This window comes from Rhineura floridana, chromosome 7, assembly GCF_030035675.1.
Source record: "Rhineura floridana isolate rRhiFlo1 chromosome 7, rRhiFlo1.hap2, whole genome shotgun sequence".
Classification (NCBI taxonomy): Eukaryota; Metazoa; Chordata; class Lepidosauria; order Squamata; family Rhineuridae; genus Rhineura; species Rhineura floridana.
In genome coordinates this window covers 150,347,618-150,360,478 of record NC_084486.1, presented here as the reverse complement: position 1 = coordinate 150,360,478, position 12,861 = coordinate 150,347,618, and the positions used below count along the sequence as shown (strand labels likewise).

The 12,861-nt window shown below is 49.0% G+C and overlaps 1 protein-coding gene across 1 annotated transcript in view; it reads left to right on the top strand.

Annotated features, from left to right (window-relative positions):
• Positions 1-9,025, top strand: part of MASP1 (MBL associated serine protease 1) — a 124,738-nt gene extending 115,713 nt beyond the window's left edge. The window contains exons 11-16 of the mRNA XM_061637603.1: positions 38-172; positions 475-588; positions 2,791-2,976; positions 3,682-3,749; positions 4,876-4,975; positions 7,585-9,025. Of these exons, the coding sequence (XP_061493587.1) occupies positions 38-172; positions 475-588; positions 2,791-2,976; positions 3,682-3,749; positions 4,876-4,975; positions 7,585-7,775 (794 nt within the window). The 3' untranslated portion in view covers positions 7,776-9,025. The remainder of the gene's footprint in view (positions 1-37; positions 173-474; positions 589-2,790; positions 2,977-3,681; positions 3,750-4,875; positions 4,976-7,584) is intronic.
• Positions 9,026-12,861: the final 3,836 nt, after the last annotated feature.

Genomic DNA, 12,861 nt, shown 5'->3' with positions numbered 1-12,861 from the left:
CTCGCCCCCCAAGTCCTTCCTGTCTCTTCTTGTTCAGTGTGCGGAAAGCCGATGTTTTCCAGAAGCCTCCTGGCTCGTATTGCTAATGGACGCTACGCCCAGAAAGGGATCTCACCCTGGATCGCCATGCTAAAGAGGAATGGGCGCCCCTTCTGCGGAGGGTCCCTCCTAGGTAAGTAAGAACCTCTCAGATGACTTCCGCTCTTTTGCTTCTTGACTGCGGAGACTGGTGGCTCCGATGTCAGTAGGGCAGTGGACAGCTCCTTGAAAGTTTGGACTAAAACCCAGAGCGGATTCACTGCCCCACTGACATCGGATCCACCTGTCTCCATTGCTTCTTGAGTGCTTGAAAACTCGGTGTTGAGGCCCGAGGCTTCTGACAACGGCATGCCTCTGTAGGCGTCTTCATCGGGAGGAGGGTGGTTAAGACCTGAGTCGGGTCGGATGAGCACTTATCACTTCCTTGTTCTCTAGGGAACAGGTGGGTTGTGACCGCTGCTCACTGCCTCCACCATGAACTGGACCTGGAGAGCCCTGTCCTCCGGAGCTCTGACATGATCAGCACTTCATCGTTCAAGATTATCCTGGGTAAGCAAGCGGTGACTGCAGAGGAGAGCAGCCTCCATCTCAAATAGCCTCGATCAGGGGATGGGCAGAATGTAGGTCAGCATCTACCTGCTGGCCACCTGCTTGGATGGCTTTAAAAGGGAGTTGTACAAACTCATGGAGGATAAGACTTACAGTGGCTCCTAGCCACAATGGCTATGTTCTGCCTCCACTGCCCAACGCAGAATGCCTTTCAATACCACTTGCTGGGAATCACAAGGAGAGCAGTGGCGGGTGGTGGCTCCATGTTAGTGAAGCAGCAGAATCTGATCCACGTTTTAGTCCGAACTTTCAAGGACCTGTCCAAGATGATTCAGCACCATGGACAGCTCCTTGAGAGTTTGGACTAAAACCCAGAGTGGATTCCACTGCCCGAATGACATTGGAGCCACGAGCTGCCCCTGGGGGAGAGTGCTGGTGGGTTTCCGTTGGCCACTGTGGGAAATAGGATGATGACCTTTGGGCATGTTTCAACAGGACTCTTTGTATGTTCTTAACCACTGGTATATCACCAGATGATATGCACTAAATGGCCAAGAGTTTCAGTCATGTGCTCCCAGTTGGTTGACAACAGCAACAACAGGGAATAACTGCCCTGCCCTGCCCTGCCCTGCCCTGCCCTGCCCTGCCCTGCCCTGCTGCGGAGTCAGCTCAGCATATCTACTGTTTGGTCCTTTGAGCAAAGGACTAGGAGCCGTCGGAACATAGGAAGCTATGTGCAATGGTGCATCAGACTCAACATTGTCAAGACTGACTGGCAACTGCTTGCTAGGGTTTCAAGGATGCGTCTCTCTCAGTCCTACTTAGAGATTCTGGGGACTGTATTTACTTTGGATGGCATCAACGATGTTGAGCAAATAATGTTTTCTCACTAGCAAGCTGTTCCTTTTGGTTAAAGTTCAGAGGCCATTGTCGGGTTGTTCACATAAGTGAAATGAAATATATTGTTATAGGATTGGGTTTAGTCTAGATGTCATCTAAGAGACCATCTTCTTCTCTACAGACCCTCTCAGGTGTTAAGATCAGCAGAGGAGGCCTCCTTGGTAGTTCGGAGTTTCAGGGGATAGTGGCCCAGGACAGGGCATTCTCGGTGGCATCCCCTAAACTGTGGAATTCCCTCCCCACAGAGGTGCCTCTGGCACCTTTGCTGTACAGTTTTCGGCAAATGCTAAAGATGCACCTCTGTAGTTTACCTGGTGTTCAGCACTATTTCTGCGAATGTTTTAATTGCTTTTAATACTGCATTTTCAATTTCTCTAACACACCCTGGGACCTACTGGTGAAGGACAAGCAAGAAACATCATCATCATCATCTGAGGGGTCCCTCACAGCCCTGTGATTGTTGGTTATAAGATGTGGGGCCTGCTTGCGGGCTTCCCCCAGGCACCCGGTTGGCCACTGTGAGAACAGGATGCTGGACTAGATGGGCCACTGGCCTGAACCAGCAGGCTCTTCTTATGTTCTTATGTTCTTATGTCAGGAGATGGATAATGGAACTGCAGAACCCTTGGAGATTATCTTGATGGCCTTGGCAGAATGGTCAATGGCCCTGCTTTTGTTAAGCAGATGCTTCTCAATGGATGGGCTCTTCTGGGAGGAGAAAGCCATTTATGAAAGAGAGCTTAGCTCCAACCCTCCCTGGGGGAGAGGTGATGCCATCAAGATGTCCGTGAAAGAAAGCAACAGACTGGTAGTCAGGCTGAGAGAGAGCTGAGTTGCCCTCTCTGGAAGAATCCTATGGCTTTGGTAGCACCCTGGGAACCTAATGGGGGAAGAGGACCTGTTGGGGTGTTACACCTGCCAACCCCCATGTTAGTTTCAGCCTGTACAATATGTGTAAATAAAACCTTACATCACAGAAATGCCAGAGGTCTTCATGACTTCATTCCACAGAAACCAACTCTGGGACATCCATGGGAACCTGAAGTCTCTGAGGTGGGAAGCGTTGGAGGGGCTGTAGCTCAGTGGCAGAGCAGCTGATTTGCACGCAGAAGGTCCCAGGTTCAGTCCCCAGGAGCAGCTCCAGGTAGGGCTGAAACCCTAGAGAGCCACCACCAGTCTGTGCTGACATTATTGAAATAGATGGACCAGGGTTCTGCCTCGGTTGAAGACAGATGCTTGTGTCCCCCTTCTAGATACACACTCCTACAGTTCAAACAAACCTCTCTCTCCCTCTCTCTCCAGGGAAACACAGGACACTAAGGGAAGATGACACAGAACAGCAACTGTCGCCCCAAAAGATCTTCATCTACCCATCCTACAAGCCTTCCACCTTCCAGTATGACATTGCCCTGGTGGAACTGTCCGAGGAAGCCAGGCTGAATGATTATGTGATGCCTGTTTGCTTTCCAGATGGATCCTACCAAAAAGGTGAGGATGTGGCCCCATCCTTCAATCACGCCATGTTAATTCAAGAAGCAGGTCACTTGCCCTTGAAGACAACAAAGGAGCTTCAGTGAGGGCAGAACACAGCTGCCACAACTGGACATCCTTCAAGTCGATCCCGACTTATGGTGACCCCATGAATAGGGTGTTCATGCTAAGCGGTATTCAGAGGGGGTTTCCCATTGCCTCCCTCTGAGGCTAGTCCTCCCCAGCTGGCTAGGGCCTGCTCAGCTTGCCACAGCTGCACAAGCCAGCCCCTTCCTTGTCCGCAACTGCCAGCTGGGGGGCAACTGGGCTCCTTGGGACTATGCCGCTTGCCCACGGCTGCACAGGTGGCAGGGCATGTAACCCCTGAGCCACTTACTGTGGGTGATCTTTAGCTGGCCCTTGACACCCAGGAGACACGAGCGGGGATTTGAACTCACAGACTCTGGACTCCCAGCCAGGCTCTCCTCCCCACGGTGCTATACCAGCTATTATAACCGGTACAGCCAGACAGAATTACATTACATTCATTCCGAAAGAATTACATTGGCTTGGTTGCCTATTTGCTTCCAAGCCCAATTCAACAGGTCAGGACCCAAATACCTCTACCAGCCTACCTGTGCCTAGGCAGGTCTTTGATCCTTCCTCTCCGTGTCACTTCCCCAATGCTAATACAATGGCTGTCTTGTCTTTTCCTTCCCCCAGACACCATGGTCATTGTCAGCGGATGGGGAAAGCAGTTCTTGCAGCGACTCCCAGATGCCCTGATGGAGGTGATGCCACTTGGTGCTCCTGATGTATATCTGAGAATGCAGGTGCTCGGGAGGCCAGTATGGGAGGCACATTCACTGTCCCCTCTTTCAGCTTCTTTCTGTGATGAGGGAAGCCCAAGGCTGTCGCTTGTCATCCCTCAGTGATCCTATATAGCAGAGCGCCACTTGCCGTTCACAGGATCCGTGGGGGGCAAAGTGGGCTCTGAAAGCACCTGCCGGAGCCCTGTAGAACGTTGCAGCTATGTGGGTCTGGACTTGGACGGGAGACTGCCTGGCAATGTCCGCATGTCTCACTCTCAACTCCAGGGAGGAAAAGCTAGATATAAATGTGGAGTCCATAGGCCTGCTGTCCTGCAGCGATGGATCCTCCAGGCTCCCCAGCTCTGGGGAAAATCCCATCATGCAGCTCCTTTGCACGCAGAAGGTCCCAGGTTCAATCCCTGGCATCTCCAGGTAGGGCTGGGAGAGATCTTTCTCTGAAACCCTGCAGAGCTGCTGTCAGTCAGTGTTGGAATATGTGGTTCAACTCCAACTTGTGGGTTGAGGCTGCATGAGGTTAAAAAGGGTAGCTAGAGAGGAGACCTCCTGGTTGCTAGGCTAATACATGTCCTTGATCTCCTGCTGTCTCTCCCTTCCTGCTAGACTGATATGCAGAGGATGTTGACCACGTCTCCTTCCTCCTCCTCCTCCTTCTTTCTTGTGAGAGGGGAGCAGACATCTTCTCTTTGTCTCTCCCTCTCCTCCAAGCATGAGGGCCAACACTAGGCTTAGTGTTTGCATCTCCAACTTAGCTAGTTAGCTAGATATAGGACTTTTTCCTATCAAACATGTACTTCCAGAATAAAGTAGTTATTGCTTATTTTAAAGCTTAAAGCCTTTGTCTGACTAATTCCAGGGAAGGTGTAATCTTTAGCAAAGATTCAAACACGCATAAAGGCTCACTCAGTCTCTCCATTCCCAATTTCACCACTCTGTCTCGGTGCAGACAATATTGAACTAGCTGGACAAACAGCTTGGCTTGGTAGAAGATAGCTTCCTATGAATGAGGACCTTTGGGGCATGTGAGGCCAGCACCTGGTATATCCCACCTGTCCATCCAATGACTAATTTTTTTTCTGTGTTGCAGATCGAGATTCCCCTGACAGATCACACAGTGTGCAAAGAAGCGTATGCCAAGCTGCAGAAGGTCGTGACAGCGGATATGATCTGTGCCGGAGAAAAACAAGGTAAGATCTAGGATGGGCATGAAAGCCAGTTCAGCGTTCAGAAACAATTTCACTTCCCAGATTTTCACGGAGCTCCAGTGGGGAGGACAGCCTGGCTGGGAGTCCAGAGTCTGTGAGTTCAAATCCCCACTCGTGTCTCCTGGGCGTCAAGGGCCAGCTAAAGATCACCCCCACAGTGAGTGGCTCAGGGGTTACGTGCCCTGCCACTTGTGCAGCCGTAGTTAAGCTGCAGAGTCCCAAGGAGCCCAGTTGCCCCCCAGCTGGCAGTTGCGGACAAGGAAGGGGCTGGCTTGCGCAGCTGTGGCAAGCTGAGCAGGTCCTGGCCAGCTGGGGTGGACTAGCCTCAGAGGGAGGCAATGGTAAACCCCCTCTGAATACCACATACCCTGAAATCCCTATTCATAGGGTCGCCATAAGTCGGGATTGACTTGAAGGCGGTCCATTTCCCTTTCTCAAAACCTCAAGTGCTGGAATATCTCTGCAGCCCATTTCCTCTCAGCCAGTCTCCCAGACTCTCTATGCCCAGGGTTGGCAACCTTCTTGGGCCATTGGGCACATCTGGAATTTTGAGAAAGTGCCGTGGGTGCCAGCCAGAAAATGACTGCAGTAGGGTGTGTGGCATGGCTGCTGGGGGTGGCATGATACAAAATGCCTGCCACATCTAAAGAGAAGAGACTGTTGTGCTGCAGCCAACTCAGAAGGAGCAGGAAGGGGGGAGGCATGAGTTTCAGGCGCCTCCGCAGCCAGAAGAAGCAGAGTTGGGGATTGTTGTGTCTGAGCAGGATCGTGCGGGAGGGGGGCAGCCTGCTCTCCAGCCAGTTCCCACGAGTAACGCCCTTTCCGAGGAGCCGAGCGCACCGCCCCCAGTTGATGCAGAGGACTTGTGGGGGGAAGCTTCAGAGACAGTGCCAGCTCCTCCCTTGCCAAGCAGTTCCCAGGAGGATTCCAGTGTGGCACCGCCCCCTGACCTCGAGCCCGTTGCTCGGGAGCAGGTGTCTTCAGATGAGCCGTTGGATGCACGTCCCGTCTCCTCGTTCCTGTCGCCGCAAGAAACGGACAGGGCAAAGACAGGAATTACGAAGGAGTCAGAGATTACGTTCGAAAACATTTCCTATATAAGCCTGCCGCTCCCAGGGGAGGGTCGTTGAGTCAACTTCCTTCACACGCTGCAGAGCATGTCTAGAGTATAGTTAGGGACTCTAGTGAGTTAGCGTAGGGTTTCCTATGAAGCGCAATGCCTTTGATGTATCCATTACTCTAATAAAACGAGATTTACTTGCACACACACTCCAGCCTCATTCTTTCGGCTCTGGACGGGACAGAGACAGGATCACAACACAGTGCAGGGATGCTCACCGCATCAGCACCCCACCCCCCATGCATGAAAAAGTCACCTTCATCAGCCCCCACTGGTCTTGCTCGCACAGAGCAGCTCTTTGCACAACGGATGGGGTGGGGGTTCCAGTCCTGGCATCCAATGACATGTAAACACTTATAAGGGGTTGTCTTTAGTGTAGTGCAAGCAGGGACCAAGTAGGACCATGATGGAATTTTGGGGGGATCTTTCCCGAGACCTTTCACAGGTGCCATAGGAGGTACTGGTGGATGCACTGGGGGGTGCCACGTTGGCAACCCCTGGCCTACACTGTTGCTGTACACCAGTTCTTGACCTGTGTTCTGAGGCACAAGTTGCAGCTGTTACGTATGGTCCGGCTCTTAGATTTTCATTGCCAAATCAAAACGTGCGTTTCAGACATTTGTTGTTGTTTTTAAGTAATCCAAATCTTAACATTTCTGTGGAATTTCAGTTTATTTGGTATCTATAGGGGGTGATGTTGTAAGATAGAAAACTGCACTATACAAAGTTGGGCCCAGTGTTGCTTGTTCTGGTTGGCATCAGTTCTCCAGATTCCCATCACCTTTCACACCCCTGCTACCTGATCCTTTTACTTGGTGGTTCCAGGAACTGAACCTGGGTCCTTATGTATGTAAACAAAGCACGTACCCTACTGCTGACATTCTTATATTTGCCCTCATTCCCACCCCTTGCAAAAGGCGAAATCTCCTAGAGCAGGAGTGGCGAACCTCAGACACGAGGGCCAAAAGCAGCCCTCCAGTCCTCCCTATTTGTCCCCAGGACTCTCCACGTCCCTCCCTAGGCTGCACTTCCCACCAGCCCTGTTCTGCACACTCCTCAAGTGCTTTTGCGGGGCTGGAATGTGTGGCTTTGAACTGTGAAAGCGCCTCTTGCTGGCTTGGAGTGAAGTGCGGGTGCAGGGCTTGAACGTAGAAACCTCTGACTGTGTGGCTGGAATGTACCCTACCGTATAGAGGTAGCAGTCATATCCATTGCTCCACCCACTTTTGTCACTGGCCCCGCCCACCACTAGCAAGAAGCCCTCAGAAGGGTTGCTCACAAGGGAACGCAGCCCTTGGACTAAAAAGTGTTCCCCAGCCCTGTCCTATACCAAAAGAGTTCCCTTTGGGGCAGGGAGTCAAGACACTATCAAGAGTCCTGGTCTTACATTTGCAAATTCCAAGCGGAATCCTGTGGCTTCTCCAGCCTTAAAGATGTCACAACTGTGATTGTTTCTCTCTTTCTCACCTAGGAGGAAAAGATGCTTGCAGTGGAGACTCTGGAGGCCCCATGGTCACGCTGAGCAATCGAACTGGCCGGTGGGAGCTCCTAGGCACTGTGTCTTGGGGCGATGGATGTGGCCTGAATGATCGCTATGGGGTGTATTCCAATGTTCTCCTGACTCTGCCTTGGATTAAGCAGGTCACTGGAGTGGAATATTGAAGCCTCCCAACCATACCTAATATCCAAAGCAGAGAGAGAGAGAGAGAGAGACTGACACCTTCCAGAGGATTGTTGCTTCCAAAGGATCTAACTTTCTCTGTCTAAAGGTGCCCCTGGCATTTGACCAGGGGAAAACTTGCCCATTGATTTTGTTCTGGACATGTGGACATGAAGGACCTGGTCTGTGGATCCGACATCCTGCTGAACTGAACTCTGTTCCAAAACCCTGGAGCTGACGTGCTTACCTGGGAAGTTCTATGATGCTTTGACTTAACAGGCACCCAACAAGCCTAGATCGAGGTGGTTAAGGCCAGTTTGATAGGACGGTTTGTGAAAGCCCTTAAGCATCACACATGTTTTCTGCAGCCCACAGTCATTCTTGGAAGGGAACTCTGTAACTAAGACTCAAAAGAAATCTCAGCAAAAGGCATGGCATAGAGCTGAAGATGTATTTGGGCTATGGAGGGACCACAGCTAGATAGCAAAAACACATCAGGCATGGGCAGAAATTCTTACTGTTGTGCCAGATCCTGTGCATCTTTACCTCTCTTTTCTCAAAATGGAAGCTAGTCAAACTCTTCCCCTTTTTACTATTAAAACCTCATTGGATCAGCTCCAGTGCACTTTTTTAAATTCAGCTTCAGGGAGGTTTTGCAACTGATTGGTAGGTCGACCCCTTTGTCTTCCAGGTGTGGCCAATGGCAATTCTTTGCTGCAGGCTCAGGCAGAGACAGTGACTGGCCCAACACTTTGCTGTGGTTGGTCCTGAAAGGTCTGAAGGCAGCAATGGGGGAGATGTGGCCAGCAGAGGGCAGTGTCGCTTCAAAAAGCCCCAGAGAAGCCATTCTGGCTGCTTTTGAAGCAACTAGGGTGCCCATAGCGCTAGATTCAGTCCTCCTTGTCTCTAGTTAAAAGGAACTTGAACTGCAGAAGAGTCCTCTACCTGAAACTCTGGAGCGAACTAGAATAGATCAGCCCAAGATCGAAGGCTCATATGATGTCACAGATCAGGGTGGGCAACCTGTGGCCATCCAGATGTTGTTGGACACTAATTCCCATCAGTCCCAGCCAACACGGCCTATAGTCAAGGATGATGGGAGCTGGAGTCCAGCAAACATCTACAGGGCCACAGGTTCTCCATTCACGGAAGAGATAAAAAAGGGAGTCTTGGCAGCATCCAAAGATCTACAAAACCTCAGGGACTTGCTGGAAATGCCACTGTTTCAAAAAATAAAATCTGTTAAAACATACTTTCGATTCTCTTTTTTTCTGTTATGCACAGAGTACAGAAGTTATCAGGGTTTTGTGTAATCTTCCCTACAAAAAAAATTAAAATTCTGCAACAAGATAAACTAAACTCTGCAGCCTCTGTCAACGACACAAATGAAGAAAATGTGCATGCCACCCAGGGATGGGCAAATCTGGCAATGTTTGCTTTTTCTCAGCTTCTCCAAGCTTAAGGGAGCTCTCCACAAACATCAGTTTGCAATTTTTTAAAAAAACAATCCTCATAAAAAATTTGTCAGCATTTTAGTGCAAATTTCCCGACATGTGGACGTTTGCATGTGATTTTGCCTTATACACACATTTTTGCAAAGCAATGCTCTCTAATCTAATGCATTTTTGAGTGTCGTTTTCACTAACAGGTGCATTCGTACGCATTCTTTACCCCAGTAATGCATTGCTGTACACATTACTTGTTTGGAAAACTGCATTGCAAAATTCAGAGAAGGCTGACTGTGTTTTGGTTTGTGTATCGTTTCAGAATGTGTTGTTTGGATAGATTTACCTTTCAATGCAAACTGAACTGAATTTCTCCCCCTTCCCTAATTCCGCCTCTTATCTTGCTTAATTTTTTTCTTCTGCTACTACCGCAGGGCATTGACACCCTACCCTCCGATCTTTGCAAATTGTGCAGTGCTATCCCACGCATGTCTACACAGAGGTAGCCCCTTTATATTCAATGGGACTTACTCCCAGTTAATTGTGTATAGGACTGCAGCCTTACTCAGCCACAAGCCTGGCTTTTGAGATTTTACATGGTTGATGCTGCCACCAGACACTTTCAAACAAATCTTTACAACAATAAAGCGTACGAAGATGCTATTTTTTAAAAAAGAAAGCCAGATAAATCCAGTGCTGCCAATGTCACATTCTGGAGTTGTTTTGTGCTCCTGCAGAATGATGTGCTCCACTCATCCATTCAGGTTTATAATGTGATTACTATACAGCCACAACAGTGGCTGTATACTATAGCCAGTGTGGATTTTTCACATTCCGCAATGTTAAATTGAAAATACCCCCATGCCATTCTGATGCTTCCCATAAGCTCATTTCAAAACAAAACCTTACAAAATATACAGTCCTGAACTCAGAAACGCTTGCTTAACAACCCTCTCAATTTGCATGGCGATACACAAAACAGTTAGACAGAATAGAGAGTTCAAAGTCTAAAATGAGAGAGAAAAACCCCAGAGCCCTTTTGGTCTTTTTTCTCTCAGAGTTCTCATAATCTGTTGAACTTCATTAAAAATCAGCCATGTTCACCGAGTACCTGTAATCCTAATACTGACCTTGCCCCATACTCTGACCTTCATCTTCTGCAGTTTAAAAGTTTAAAAAATGCCTGGCTGATTTTTAATTAATTTAATAAATTTTGTATTGAACTGAATGATAATGTCGGGCATGCTCAGTAAGAACTAGCAGTCAATGTTCTAAAAGCCAGACTCACAGCTGCTGGGCTTACCTAATCAGGGGGCCACAATCACACCAGACTTTGATTTCATGTGAGATAGTCATGGCTTCCCTCAGAGAATCATGGGAAGCGTAGTTTATGAAGGGTGCTAAGAGAAGACTCCTATTCCACTTACAGAGCTCTAGTGGCCAGAGTGGTTTAACAGTCAGCTGCTCTGATTGAAACTCTGTGAGGGGAACAGGGCATTTCCTAGCAACTCTCAGCACCCTTCACTAACTACACTTCCCACGATTCTTTGGGAGAAGCCATGACTGTCCAAAGTGAAATACAGGTCTGGTGTGGATGTGGCCAGGGACATCTTTGGCTTAAATTTGGGTGGGAGGCTACATGTGCCTGCTGTAGAATAAAAAGGTGGGGGAAACCTGGAAAAGCAATGATACTGTCCACAATGTTTTCCTTTTGAAAGGAAAGGGGCTTTCCCTCTGTCCTGTGCCCACCCACCTAATCTCCTCCTCTCTCCCTCCTCCTACCCTCCCTGCCCCTCCCCCAGGTCAGTATTGGACTATGACCTGGGAGACCAGAGTTCGAATTCCCACACAGCCATGAATCTCACTGGGTGACCTTGGGCCAGTCACTGCCTCTCGGCCTCAGAAGAAGGCAATGGTAAAACCACCTCTGAATACCACTTACCATGAAAACCCTGTTCATAGGCTCTCCATAAGTCGGGATCGACTTGAAGGCAGTCCATTTCCATTTTCAAACATGATTGCACAGAAATAAATCCCACTGAACTCAAAAACATGCACTCAAAAATGCAACGGATCAAACCCACCCTCCATTCTCCTCCCTCCTATCCCCTCCTTCCCCCTCCCCTCCCCCTCCCCATGGTCAGTTTTACCTATCTTAAGCATGATTGTATGGGAGTAAATACCACTGAACTCAAAAATTATGCAACTGATCAAACCCACCCTCCCTTCTCCTCCCTCCTATCCCCTCCCTCTTGCCCATTCCCTCCCCTCCCCTCCCCCTCCAATCCCCTCCTTCCCCCTCCCCCTCCTCCTCCCCATGGTCAGCTTTACCTGTCTTAAGTATGATTGCATGGGAGTAAATCCCATTGAACTCAATAAATATGTAAATGATCAAACCTGTCCTTCTCCTCCCCTCCTCCTCCCCCCTCCCTCCTCCTCCTCCCCTCCCCATCCCCTGTGGTCAGTTTCACCTATCCCAAGCATGATTGCAGGGGAGTAAATCGCACTGAATTCAACAAACATGTAAATGATTAAACCTGTCCTTCTCCACCCCTCCCCTTCCTGCCTGCTCCCATCCCAGTCCTCCCCTCTGAGTTTCCTCCCCTCCCTCCTCCTCCTCCTCCCCTCCCCATCCTCTGGGGTAAGTTTCACCTATCCAAAGCATGACTGCAGGGGAGTAAATCCCATTGAACTCAATAAGCATGCAAATGATCAATCCATTCTCAGCAAACTTGCACAGGATCCCATTTCTTACCTCCCAGATTAAAAAGCAGGGAAATTCACTATTAGGCAAAAAAAAAAACGTGCAGTTTAAGAACGTACCTACAGCCCACAGATATTTCTATCAAACTTTAAAAAGCAGGGCAGCTATAGTGAATGCACCAGGGGAGCAAGAGACCTGACCTCCTCTCTGAGATATTGTACTACCCTACAAATTTGTCAAAATGCAAACACAATTTGGGTTGGTCTTTGCCTATTAGTGAATTAATGTTTGACAGTACAGCAGGGCCCCGCACATACGGCAGGTTCCGTTCCGGACCGCCGCCACAAAGCAAAATCCACTGCAAAGTGGAACGCATTGACTTACATTGACAAAAATGGCACCCGCCTGAAAAATGCCGTAAAACTGGAACATGCGCCTTAGGAGCGGGGCCTTTCTGCAATTGACAACCGCTGTATCGGTAGAACGCTGCAAAGCGGAGCGCCGCTAAGTGGGCCCCTACTGTAACAAAATAACAACCATGCTGGATCTGCCCAAAGGTGCATCTAACCCAGCATCTGGAAACCTACATCTGCTACTATATACCTGCCTGGGAATTATTTTTTATTTATTTAGATATCTATAGATCACACTTTCATATAAAATATCACCTAAAAACACCACAGTACAATAAAAAGAATAAGAAAGCCAAATGCATCAGTAAAAGCTGGTTGGAGAAGAATCTCAGGTTCTTCATCCCACAAGTGAACCCAGTGGATTTACTGCCAAGTCAACAAGCGCAGGAACTGGCTGCATGCTTTGAACGCTAATAAATGATCTTTTTGGCCATGGTTGTAATATTTGCAAGAGTTGAAATGAATCACAAATACTCATTAGAAGGAACAAACTTTACTTAACAGTCTGTCGCAGCATAACCAAGAG